The sequence below is a fragment of the Geotrypetes seraphini genome, chromosome 8 (genome assembly GCF_902459505.1).
Source record: "Geotrypetes seraphini chromosome 8, aGeoSer1.1, whole genome shotgun sequence".
Classification (NCBI taxonomy): Eukaryota; Metazoa; Chordata; class Amphibia; order Gymnophiona; family Dermophiidae; genus Geotrypetes; species Geotrypetes seraphini.
Window position 1 is genome coordinate 132,103,619 of NC_047091.1, and position 13,998 is coordinate 132,117,616.

The 13,998-nt window shown below is 42.6% G+C and overlaps 1 protein-coding gene across 4 annotated transcripts in view; it reads right to left on the reverse strand.

Moving 5' to 3' along the window:
• Positions 1–13,998, reverse strand: part of MED15 (mediator complex subunit 15) — a 161,379-nt gene that overhangs the window by 136,751 nt on the left and 10,630 nt on the right. For 2 of the 4 annotated variants that reach the window (XM_033953768.1, XM_033953765.1), the window contains exon 2: positions 10,153–10,446. In XM_033953768.1, the coding sequence (XP_033809659.1) occupies positions 10,153–10,220 (68 nt within the window). In that variant the 5' untranslated portion in view covers positions 10,221–10,446. Of the gene's footprint in view, positions 1–10,152; positions 10,447–12,816; positions 12,950–13,998 lie in introns of those variants that run through there. The other 2 variants (XM_033953766.1, XM_033953767.1) reach the window with 2 other exon arrangements.

Genomic DNA, 13,998 nt, shown 5'->3' on the forward strand with positions numbered 1-13,998 from the left:
CTTGTTTGTTCTATTTGTAGCATGTATTATTCTATGTAGCGATATGCAGCTAGTAACCTTCCTAGAACACAGATTTGCCATTTATTTGGCAGGATATAAGACTGCACATAACATCTGGGCTTGTCTAGCAAGACCGATAAAGAAGTATGTTTTCACCTGGAATATACAATTGGATAAGCTCGCTATAAATATTATTAGGCGCAGAGACTGCAAACACCATAATGAACTATGCCATAGTTTGAAAATCCAGCAGTCTTCCTTCTCTATGGACAGTGATCCATCTAGCCACACATGTGATGATGTCACAAGTAATGGTACAGACTTGGCATGATGGCCAGCTGAGAAAGCTGTGAAAAGCCTTCTGTACATGAGGCCATTCCCGCCACCATAGTACTCTATAAATGTGCCCTCACCACACACCCCACTCAGTTTTATTTTGTCCACCGTTGCAGTTATAACCAGAGTTTTCATTCCCGTCAATTCTTGTTGAATTCGACTTTGTTGCTTTACTTTACTTTTCATAATGTCTGAAAAGAACTGGGCTTTAAATGGTGTGGTAATTGTTCTCATAAAATGTCTGCTACAGACTCTCACATTTTATGCCTTAGATGTTTGGGAGCCTGTAGGGACTGTTCAAAATTTCAGCCCAAGGCTTTGAAATTAAAACTCCTGAAATTAAAAGATTATCTTCAACAACAGATAGCTTCTACAGAGAAACCACCTCATACAAAGAAGAAAAGACTCTCTTCTCCGAATCCATGTAATCTTACGGAGCACTTACCTTCTCCCAAACTGACCATTACTACTCAGCACAGTCAAAGGGATTCTCTTCACCATTAGCTGCAGGTTGATGTTGACATTTATATTACCTCCCAGAGCTTCCACTGGCCAAATCACCTCTCAAGCTCCTTCCCCTCATACTGAGAGCTAATCAAAAGCTTCTCATCAGCATCGGTGTCATAAATGTCATGCTGGGAAACGGAGCCAATCCGCAAGCCATTCAAAGTGTTGACGTCGATATAGTCACTCTCCAGAGGGAGACTCTTCTTTTTCATCACAGGGCACTCACTAGCTCTTCACATACGGATCGCTCCACCTTCTCCGGTACTTCAGCATCTTCTCGAGGTGATGATAGACAGCAGAGGGCTAGTTGTTAGTGCTCAGATGTCATCGCTTCCTCGCGACTTCTCTTCCCAACTGATGCAGCTTTTTCAGAAGTGGTTGAACAATCAATCTAGTGTCCAACAGCCACTTCCATCTCCTGCAGTTCTCCAGTCTGCACAAATTGTATTCACAGAGCCATACAGACGAACCATCTCATAACAACGTGAGCAAAAGGAACTATAACAGGGAAGGACTGAAGGACCAATTCCAAATGCTAGGAGGGAAGCTGAAGAATAAAACACCGACGGTAGTGTTCTCAGAGATCCTGCCAGTACCCAGGACTGACGAGAAGTGGCAGACGAAGCTGCAAGCACTCAATGTATGGATGAGGCGCTGGTGTGAGGAAGAAGGATTCCACTTTGTGTGCAACTGGACAATGATCTGAGGGAAGAGCAAGCTATTCAGAAACAATGGACTCCACCTCAGCAGAGACGGAACAAGGCTACCTGCAAGCAACATTAAGAGAGAAATTGAGAAGTTTTTAAACTAGGAAGAAGGGGAAAGCTGACAGTTGACCAAGAGTCGATGGTTCAGGAATCGGTATACCCAGAGGATACCGAGTAGGAAGATAGCAGGGAAGACTCATCGGATCATAGGCAAGACAGAAACCCTGATGGATCGAAAGGGACACTAGAGGGAAGGAAATGCAAAAAAGTAACAGGCCGCAAACTCAAGTGTATGTACACAAACGCAAGGAGCCTAAGGAATAAGATCGGGGCATTGGAAGCTACGGCACAAAAAGATAACCTTGACATCATCAGCATCACGGAAACATGGTGGAATGAGGAAAACGTCTGGGACACTATGCTACTGGGATACAATTTATACCGCAGAGACAGAGTAGATCAAAAAGGTGGGGGTATTGCCCTATACATCAAAAGAGGGAATTGAGTCTACCGGAGAGAACATGCCGGAAACGAAAAATAAGGTAAGTCTCTATGTGTCAAAATTCCGGGAACAAATGGAAAGGAAATGAAGATCGGCATCTACTATCGACCCCCAGGGCAGTCCGAAGAAATTGATGGAGAAATGACGGATGAGATTAAATGCAACTGCAAAGGAGGCAACGCAGTGATAATGGGTGACTTCAATTATCCGGGGATAGACTGGAACTTAGGTATCTCCGGCTGCAGGAGGGAGAACAAGTTCCTGGATGCTGTAGGCGATTATTTCCTGGAACAACTTGTCAAAAAAATACGAGACGCTGGAAAGCAGTGATCACAATATGATCCGCTTCAACCTGGACACAAAGGCAAAACATCGATCCAGAATGATGGCCATGGCACTGAACTTCCGAAAAGGGAATTACAAAGGGATGAGATTCATGGTGGGGAATAAGATTAAGAAGAGGATAAGAACTGTAAAAACACTAGAGCAAGCATGGTCCCTTTTTAAGGACACAGTCATAGAAGCGCAAAATCTATATATACCGCATATCAACAAGGGATACAAGAGGAAAAAGAACAAGGAACCGGCGTGGCTCACTGTAGCGGTGAAGGAAGCGATCAGAGACAAGAAGACTTCATTTAAGGAATGGAAAAGGTCAAAAACGGACGAAAACTGGAAAAAGGACAAAGCAGGTGCCCCAAGGCGGTAAGAGGGGCCAAAAGAGATGAAGAAGAAATAGCCAAGGAGGCAAAAAAACTTCAAGCCGTTCTTTCGATATATTAAGGGGAAACAACCTGCGAAGGAAGCGGTGGGGCCATTGGATGATCATGGAATAAAGGGAGTGCTAAAGGAGGACAAAGCCATCGCCGACAAACTGAACACATTTTTTGCGTCTGTATTTACCGAAGAGGATACACGCAACATACCAGAAGCCAGCAGGCTATACACAGGAAATGAAGACGGGAAACTGATAGGGTTGACGGTCAGTCTAGAAGAGGTATGCAGGCAGATTGCTAGGCTTAAAAATGATAAATCCCCGGGACTGGATGGCATCCATCCGAGAGTAATCAAGGAATTGAAAGGGGCTATAGCTGAACTGCTCCACTTTACCAGGCCATGGAATACCTGGAAGGCCTGGAATACTGCGTCCAGCACTGGCCGCCATACATGAAGAAGGACACAGTACTACTTGAAAAGGTCCAGAGAAGAGCGACTAAAATGGTTAAGGGACTGGAGGAGTTGCCGTACAGTGAGAGATTAGAGAAACTGGGCCTTTTCTCCCTTGAAAAGAGGAGACAGAGGGGACATGATCGAAACATTCAAGATAATGAAGGGAATAGACTTAGTAGATAAAGACAGGTTGTTCACCCTCTCCAAAGTAGGGAGAACAAGAGGGCACTCTCTAAAGTTAAAAGGGGTTAGATTCCATACAAACGTAAGGAAATTCTTCTTCACCCAGAGAGTGGTAGAAAACTGGAACGCTCTTCCATAGGCTGTTATAGGGGAAAACACCCTCCAGGGATTCAAGACAATGTTAGACAAGTTCCTGCTGAACCAGAAAGTACGCAGGTAAAGCTAGTTTCAGTTAGGGCACTGGTCTTTGACCTAAGGGCCACCGAGTGAGATAGTAGTTCAGAAGTAGAAATCACAGAAATGAATGAGAAACTTTCAAAAATAGCTAGATGGTTACATGACAACAAGCTGTCGCTCAATACAGCTAAAACAGAAACTATGCTTTTTCCATGTAGGGAGGGGCAGAAATTAGGAACCAATATAATTATGAACACAACTAAACTTAAAACAGTCACTAAGGTAAGCTTAGTTACCATGAGCAAATCAGTGCACTTGTAAGAACCTGCTTCTATAGGTTAAGACTAATCAGATCATTATCTGCTTTCCTTGATGAATCATCATTAAATATATTAATACACTCATTAGTCATATCAAAAATTGATTATTGCAATGCCCTGTACAAAGGGTCCACTTTAAAAGAAATACGCAGATTACAAATTCTGCAAAATACTGCAATAAAAATAATTACAAAAAAGAAAAAAATTTGATCAAGTAACACCACTTCTAAAGGAAAAACATTGGTTACCAGTAAACTACAGAATCACATACAAAATAGCATTACTTACACATAAAATACTTATAAACAAAGCCCCTACATTCTTAGAAAGATATCTAATACCGTATGCCCCCATAAAATCTTTAAGATCGGATGATAAATCTTTACTGGTAGTTCCTTCATTAAAAATTATATATTCTAGGAGAGATATGATCTTTTCGGTTACAGCCCCTCAAATTTGGAACTCACTTCCACTTAATATAAGAGAAGAAAAATTACTGAGCAAGTTTAAAAGTCTCCTAAAGAGTTGGTTATTTAAGGACGCTTTTTAATGGATTTATTCTAAGTTACAATAGACTAGGAAGACGATCTTTATAATCAAGCAGGTTTTGGTTCCCCAACCTTTTGTGTCTCGAGACCTTCCTTTTTTTCAGAATTGTATTTAAGCCAACTGTTTTCGGTCCCGATTTCCCTAAATGTATTATTATAACTAGTATTAATTGTTATGTTTGTGTGTTTTTATTTTAAACTAATGCTTAACTTATGTAAATCGCATTGGATTTGGAGTATGCGAGTAAATCAAAGAATTTAAATAAACTTGAAACTAGATCACTGGTCTGACCCAGCAGCAGCAATTCTTATGTTCTTAACAGACATCAATCACGTTCAATATCTTCCCCTTCAAGCTCGGTACACAATCCAACAGTAATGTCAGAGGCTGCATCTCAACCTATATCTCCTGGGGAAAGAAAGTTTATTGTTTATTCAAATTTTTGATTAAACGCTTTATCGATTACCATCAGACTCTTCTCCGCTGGAGACAATGCGCATTTCTCAACCTGAAGATACCTCTTATCCAGTTTTTGATGACTGTTAGAAGCCTTACAGATTCCTACATCTAAAAAAACAAAAGATCCTAGTGCAGAAAATTTAAGTCTTAAAGTAACTGAATTTTCCAAAAGAGGAGTATAGTACTTCCTTTACATGAAGGCTCCAGGAGAATCAAACTCATTTGGAGTTCACCTTATAGGCGACCAAAAGAAATCTTTAATCTAAATATAAGGTTGTCACTATCGGATCATGGAAAACTGCAACTTCCTAACCAAAATATTTGGAATCTCATTCCCTGCTGCATGATTCTCAATCAGGTTTTAGATCTCATTATAGTACAGAGATGGTATTAGCTTCACTCCTGGACCATCTAAACAGCCTTTTAAGCAAGGGAAGTAATGTGTTAGTGCTTCAGTTTGATTTGAGCAGCACCTTTGATTTAATAGATCATTGTAAATTGCTTGAATTTTTGGATTCTTTAAGAATCCAGGGTAAAGTACTCTCATGGTTTAAAGGATTCTTGGAATCAAGACTTTATCAGGTTAAATTTAAGGATGCTTTTTCAGTAATTTGGAAGAACCCGTGTGGAGTCCCCTACACTTTTTAATGTGTATCTCCTCTCATTGGGCTATTAAATGAGTAAAATGGGTTTGAGGTTGTTCAGCTATGCTGACGATATTACAATAGTTATTCCTTGTTGTAATACGTTATCTAATAGTACTCAATTGGAATCCTGGATACAAGAATACAAGCTGAAACTAAATCAGGAAAAGACTAAATTCTTTTTTGTGTCATCTCAAAGGATTATCTTAGAACCATTAATTAAGATCAATTCAGTATCATTTACAATAAGTTCTACAACTAAAATCTTGGGAGTGGTTCTTGACCAGTGCTTGACCATTAAATATCAGATAGATGCAGTAGTTCAGAAGGGTTACTATACCTTGTGGAAACTTTGCACCATCAGATCCTACTTCGATACTACTGCCTTCACGCTTTTAGTCCAGACACTACTTTTGAGTATTTTAGATTACTGTAACATTGTATATTTGACAAGCACTAAGAAAAACTTGGCTAGGCTGACTTTGGTTCAAAATACAGCAGTAAGGATGATTAATGGCTTGAGAAAGTACGACCATGTAACTCCTTATTACTGTAGGTTGCATTGGCTCCCAGTTGGCAACCAAGACTGTCTGCTATCCCATTCTGGGAGCCTGGAAGATAAGAGTTTATGAGACGAGAGCCCAACTGAAGTCAGTTTCCAAATACAAAGTGCTTCCTTACAAAGTGTTTCAGATCCCATGCCTCCTTGTTTGTTCACATAGAACAGGGGTGTCAAAGTCCCTCCGTGAGGGCCGCAATCCAGTCAGGTTTTCAGGATTATCCCAATGAATATGTATGAGATCTATTAGCATACAATGAAAGCAGTGCATGCAAATAGATCTCATGCATATTCATTGGGGAAATCCTGAAAACCCGACTGGATTGCAGCCCTCGAAGAGGGACTTTGACACACCTGACATAGAACATTGCTACTTGATTGTCGGTTCAAATGTGAATGAGCTGGTTGGTCAGATGATAATGGAAAGCTTAGAGAGCTTTTCTGATAGGAGATTTATGCTGAGAAGTCGAAAGTGTGGAGGCCAACAACCTTGTGTTTTCCACTGATGAAGATGGGCTCCCCAGCCCTTTTTGGAATCATCTGTGGTTACTACTGTTGATGGAAGAGGGGACTGAAAAGGAACTCCCTGAGAAACATTGTGAAGATTGAGCCACCATTGCAGATATGAGACTAAAGCTGGTAGAATTGGAATGTTTAGTGACAAGGGATGAAAATTCTGTGTATAATATTGTGTATAATGAAATTGATGCACAACGATATGAGTGCTGAGCTTCGCATTCTGAAACATTTATCTCCCTTCGTATGTCTAGTAGTACGGGGGTTAGAGAAATCTCATAACATAACATAATAACAAATTTCTAGACCGCATAACCTTAAGTTCAATGCAGTTAACAAAAGATTATGCTATGAGAAAATACAAAATAAAAGAAAATGTAAGTACATATAAATTAGTTAATCAAAAATTTGGAAAAAAGAAAAGTCTTCAGTAGTTTTCTATAATGTGTGTAAGATGTAGATCTAATCAATAATGGGCGAAAATCTTTATCGCTATGAGCTGCTTGATAAGAAAGTGACGATGTTTCTTACTTTTACACCCCTTAACTGAAGAAAATGTAAATAGGGCATGAGATTTTCTACTCTTCTCATGTGTCATAAAAACAAATCTGTCAACAAGATAAAGTGGGGCCACACCAGATGGCGACTTTATAGTATAGACAACCTAATAAGTCAGTGGTCCCGTTTTTCTCACCCGTAATCAATTCTCCCCAGAAATTACATTTGTACCTCAAGTGTTAGGTTACCAGCTTCATCTAAAATCTGCAGGCCTCAATTTTAATTCCATACGGACTCACCTGTCTATTTTCCATGACCCAATAGATGGCTTTACCCTTATATCCTGTTGTAAAGAGATTTCTTATTAGGTTGCATCCACCGTTCAGACCTCCAACTCCTGCCTGGGATTTAAATGTAGTCTAGCGACCAACACAATTTAAAGGTAGCAGGGTGTGTGTTGTATATTCGCTCCATAAGATGCACCACATTTTGGGGGGGAAAAAGTGCGTCTTATAGAGCGAAAAATACGGTACTTTAGGAAGGAATCTTGGATGGGTATGTAAAAGAATCTTGTCATGAAGAATCTGCATATAAGGAGAATAATAAACCAAGGCATGAAGTTCTACAATTCTGCATTCAGATGTAATAGCAATTAAGAATAAAGTCTTCCCCGTCAAGAACTTCAGCTCTGAAGAATGAATCACCTTATGCACATCTCAGCCTTATGCATCACCTTTTTGAACCTCTGCATTCTTCAGAGCTGAAGTTCTTGACGGGGAAGACTTTATTCTTAATTGCTATTACATCTGAATGCAGAATTGTAGAACTTTATGCCTTGGTTTATTATTCTCCTTATATGCAGATTCTTCATGACAAGATTCTTTTACATACCCATCCAAGATTCCTTCCTAAAGTACCGTATTTTTCGCTCTATAAGACGCACTTTTTCCCCCCCAAAATGTGGTGCATCTTATGGAGCGAATATACAACACACACCCCGCTACCTTTAAATTGTGTTGGTCGCTAGACTGCAGCCTCCTCATGATGTTGGGGCCAGCGACGCACAAGCGCGCTCCTGCATGGGTGCCAAGAACTAACGGCATACAGGCCCATATAGGAACACGCTTGTCCGCCACGGGCCCCGACATCATGAGGAGGCTACTGTCCAGCAACCAGCACAAGCAGGAAGTGGCGGCTCCTGAAAAGAATGTTGCCGTTAAAGATAAATTTGGGTCTCAGTTTGGAGGAAGGGTATTCCTGATAACCTTAAGCAAGAACTACGCCAATCAGAAAGAGTATGAAGGAAAAATAGAGATGGTGCCTGGCTTGTGTTTGGTGCTGGCTCAGATCTGATCTGGGGGGAGACTGTGCTTGAATCCCAGGACTGGTTCTGACTTAGGCTCCCGCAGCTCCTTCCTTCCCTCTTTCAGCCTTTACAGCTAATGGCCAAGTCGGTAGCAGTCCCTGCCTTGCTTCTTCCCCTCCCCCCACCCTGGAGAAGCTCGGCACTCCGTCAAACATTCCAGTAAGACAGGCTTTTTCGTATATTTTTACTAAATAGACCTCAGTAGCCTTTGTAAGGTCCAACATCATGTGTATTTTAAATAGATTTCAGTTAGTAAAATGATGCAGAGGAGAGGGGGGCAAGGATGCAAAGCCTGGCAGGGAGTGAGGGGGGCTAGGTGTAGAGCCTGGTATATATTAGTATACAGTTTGGTTCAGAATGTTTTTTTCTTTGTTTTCCTACTCTAAATCTAGGGTGCGTCTTATGGTCAGGTGCGTCTTATGGAGGGGGAAAAAATAGGGTAGTTTCTCAATACCATATTAATCAGACAATTGTACTGTCAATTTTCTGTCCACCACCGCCTTCTAACAAACAGATCCTACCGTACATCCTTCTTCTTGCATTTTGTAATTCGCTGATTGTCCAGCCTTCTTTCTAAGTTAACTGCCTAGAAGTCAGTTTGACTATGGCGGTATAGAAAAATAAAGTTGTTGTTTGTTTTCTTCACTGTTTGGACTGTAAAAAGGCTCAGGAAATCTACATCTGTTGAACCAAGTTTCCTTTTTGATCTCCTCAACTATTCTTGTCTTACAAGACCCAGCCTCCTCACATACCAGTGTTGAAACGCACAATATCGATATGGATTGCTCAGTGTATAAAGTTTTGTTAAGACCTAACACTACAAGCACTTCGGTACCTCATATTACAGCTCAGACTATATTCTGTGGCAAACACAACAGCTCATCTTCAAAGGGCGTCTTTACAGGATATCTGCACAGCAGCAACCTGGTTGTCCATTCATACTTTTTTAAAGTGTTACTGCCTAGAAGACCAAGCATCTAGGACATATTCCAATTTTGGTTCTGCAGTACTTCAATCAATTTTCCGATGCACAACTCTCCACTTCAGATAACAGTTACTTTTAAATACATTGTCAGCTTTTTTTTTTTTAAGGTAACTGTTACCTCTTTATAGCTTGGGAGTCATCACAATGTGTGGCTAGAAGGATCACTGTCCATGGAGAAATATAAGTTTCCTTACCTGTAACTGTAGTTCTCCAGGGACAGTTTATTTTCCAGCCACACAACCCACCTGCCCTCCCTAGTTATCCCATGCTTCACACACAACTGACTGGGGTGTGTGGCGAGGGCACATTTATACAGTACTACAGTGGCAGGAACGGCTACTCCTGCGCAAAAGGTTTTTTTTTACAGCTTTCTCAGTTGGCTATCATTCCGGGTCAGCGCCGTCGCCCGTGACGTCATCACATGTGTGGCTAGAAGATCAACTGTCAACGGAGAACTACAGTTACAGGCAAGGAAACACATTTCTTCCCATAGCATCTCCTACACTCCCCTCCCCTTCTCACAGCGCGCGCACAAGGAAGAGCAGGTCCCGCTTCTCCACCTTCCCCGGAGTCCCTGCCTGCGCACACCCCCTACACCTCCTACCGAAGCACAAGCAAGCCCCCGGCTACGGCCTACTCAGGACTGTTTCCCGAGTCTCAGGACTTTTACTTACATCTGACTGACCAGTTTCTGTCGGAAGGCCGCGCTGCGCCAGTCACTGTCCTGCCCTGCAACGTCCATGGTCAGCCCTGAGCACTTCTACCGGAAGCGACGTACTAATGGCGTAAAAGGCGAAGAGGAGTCTGGGAAGTGTTCTTTTCTCCGCTCTGGTGCTCGGAGCTTCTCTTCGTAATTGGGCTAGTCGCCGAGAAATGTTTGGCCCTCGGCACCGTCAAACTTGGTATCGCTGCTGATTGGCTGCAGTCGACCAATTCCGCAGAGCATCCCTTTGCCCTCAACCGAAAACCTGCAGTGGCGTTAGTGGGGAAATTGCATGACAGAGACAGATAGGGTTAGAAGACAGGCACGAGCAGTACAGGAGGGGGGAGGGAAATACAGGGACAGCAGCAATGATGGATGGGGAGTAGACAGGTAGGGGGAGGCATCGATGGAGGGAAAATGAGGTGACATTGTACTAAATACGGTTTTTTTGACCAATTTTCTAGCTTTTGGAGGCCAAAACCACCTCCCCATCAGGTCATGAGAGTGTTATGCTATACTGTTTTGATCCAAGAAATGAGATTTTGGTAGTGCCGGACCTAGCGTATGCTACACCTGGGGCCGGTAATTTTTAACATCCCCCCCCCTCATTATAAAAAATATTTTAGTAATTTTATTTATTTTTTATATCCCGTCCTCCCTAGAGAGAGCTCAGAATGAGGAGTTACAGTTTAACATTCATAATGTTACAATACAACGCTACATAGGGTTACAACCTATCCAATCCCCACGCCAGCGCTTTGGTTTAAACAAAACATACATTTCCTCTCTCTGTTGGCAGGATACACACTTCAAATCTGACATATTGTAATCACAAAATAGAAAATAAAATGATTTTTTCCGTTTGTTGTCTGGTCATTTTTCCTTTCTCTCCTCTCTTCTACCTTCCAAAGTATTTAGATCAATGCTGTCTTGTTAAAATGTTTATTTTATTTTTATTTTTCCTCTAACTCTACTTTTCACTTCTCTATTACCCTCCAGGTACTTTAGTTAGATTGTGAGCCTTCGGGACAGTAAGGGAATTTTTCAAGTACCTTTCTTATTTCTAATCTTAATGTATATTTTCTGTAAACCGCTTAGAACCTAACGGATGTAGCGGTATATAAGAAATAAATTACATTACATTACATTTTATTATTCAAATCATGTTGGTCCCAGGCTCTAGTTTCTGTTTGTCTTCTGTTAACTCGCTCGTCAGGGTCTCCTGCCCATTTGATGTTTTCTTCTTTTTCCGTCCTCACCATCCATCTTTTCTCTCTGTACCTTACCTTCCACTGCCATATCCAACATTTCTGTTTCTTTCCCACGTCTACCATCTCTCCCTGCCTTGTGCCCCTGGTCAAACCTTCTTTCTCCCCATGAACTATCACTCCCTGCCCTTCATCCTATGTCCAACATTTTTCCTTCTCCATACATGTCATGTTGCGTATCCCTTCCTCTTCTCCAGCTCATGTCCAACAATTCTTCCTCTCTTCTTTCCCCCCCCCCCCCCCCACCATGCAGCAGCTTTCCATCCATCCCATCCCATCCCATTGTGCAGCACTTCTGGACCTAACCAACCTCCCTTCCTAGCCCACCATGAGATTTTTTGTAGCCTGCTCCTCCAGGGCTTCTCTGCTGCATCATCAGTGATGCGGCAGAGGAAGGGCCCCAGCAGGCTTTAAGAAGCCTGTTCAGAGCATTCTCTCGTCAGCACCCTTAACTTGCTGCTCTGCCAGCATTGGGCCTTCCTCCTGCTTTTGCGAAGGCAGGACCTGGCAGAGAGGAAGGCCTGACACCAGTAGAGCAGTGAAGTTCCCGGACCATGATGTTTACCTGGGAGCACCTCCTTATGGGCTGCACCTGGGAAGGACCCCCCACCCCCAGTACACCACTGGATTTTGGCTTCCGAAAGCTAATCCAAAAATGTATAAAGTAGTTAAATAAAAAGGCATCACATTATTTTCCATTTGTTAGTTTTTAATTTAGTGATTGGAATATGTCAGTTTTTGGAATATGTCAGTTTTGGAAACTTACATCTGCTATCTTTATATTTTGCAGTTATACTCCTGGAGGAATTCTATACTACTGCACATGCAAAATTCACCACCTCTGCAGAGTACAGAATTCTGTGCAGTCTACTTTCCTGCTGTCTTCCTGCATCCTCTCTGGCTTCAGTATAAGGAGGAGTTGCCGAGCAAAACATTGGGCTGCTTCCTACTCTGCTGCCTTGGTTCCCAGCTGTTCCTGCCACCAAAAGAACAGTCAGACCTAGGACAGCAGAGGAACAGGAAGCAGCCAGGCTTCCTGCTGGGTAGCTCCTCTTTGTGCCATGAGCTGAAGCTGGTGAGGGTGCAGGGAACAAGAGGCCTGGAGCATGGGGACTCGAGAGGGGCTGTGAAAAAAAAAAGGTGGATGGGGCATGTGGGGGTCTGAAAGAAGGTGATGATATCCCATCTCTGTAATTTACTGGGAAGTCTTGGTTCCTCAAAGGTTCCCTCATTTATTGTGCAGCGGAAGGAAGAGCTAGGTCACACAGATCACGATTGGCCTCTTGTTTATGGGAATATGAGGGGGTGCTGGAAAATTCTTTTCAGTCCAACCAAGAAAGGAATGGATGTGGAGTCATGAAACTTACAAGTTATTCCACATTTCTTGTACAACGCCATTCTATTCCTGAACTCTCGGTAGTCAATCCCTTCTCACGAGATCTCTTGTAGGAAACATTTACATTTTTTTGCTCCTCTCATCTCTGGACTGCCCTCCAATTCCTCAGTTGTGTTCCTACATGCAAGACAGTAAGAGCTTGTCTTATATGCTCATGTTTATTTTCTTTAAATTCAGTTTTTTTTGCTGATTTGCATGGATTCATTATCCCAGGACAAGCAGGCAGCATATTCCCACACATGGGTGACATCACCGACAGAGCCCCGCAGCGGACAGCCTCGAAAGCAAACTTGCTTGAAGATCTCGATCTTTCGAGCACTGTACTGCGCATGCGTGAGTGCCTTCCCGCCCGAACTAGGGGGCGCATCTCCTGAGAGGATCCTCAGTTCGTTATTTTCCGCGGAGACAAGAAGACACGTTTTTCTTCGGCTCTGCAGCGATATTGCCTTCTCTTCACCGCGGCTGTTTCTTTTTTTCACAAAAGTTCGGTCGCTGTGCTCGTTTTTCTTTCTTTCTTCTTTTAAAAAAAAAAAATAATAATTTTCTTTAATTTTACTGCTTCACTAGTCCGGCCGGTGAGCCTTGGGCCTAGGCCCAATTGCTCCTTCCGTTCAACACGGACTTTATTTTTTCTATGTCCCAGCCTCTTACCGGGTTTAAACGTTGTCGTTGGTGTAATCGTGTGATTTCGGTCACCGATCCCCACTGCCGCTGTCTACGGTGCTTGGGTCCGACCCATTCACCCGAAGATTGCCATACCAGGTTACAACTTGCTTCGTCGGGACAGGGAGGGCAAAATGGGAGGTGGGGTAGCATTATATACTAAAGATGACATTAAGGTCACCAGAATCACAGATGTACAGTACACTGGGGAATCCCTTTGGGTAAATTTGGCCAGAGGGAAGGACAAATGCCTGTATCTTGGCGTAGTATACAGACCCCCAAAACATCAAGAAGTCCTAGATTTGGAATTAATCGGAGATATAGAGAATATCACCTTGCGGGGGGACACAGTATTGGTAGGTGACTTCAACATGCCCGATGTGGATTGGGTCACGCTTTCCTCTGCTTCCGGCAGTAGCAGGAAGCTATTAAACTCTTTGAATGGAGCAGGACTCAGGCAACTGGTATTTGAGCCAATAAGGGTTCAGGC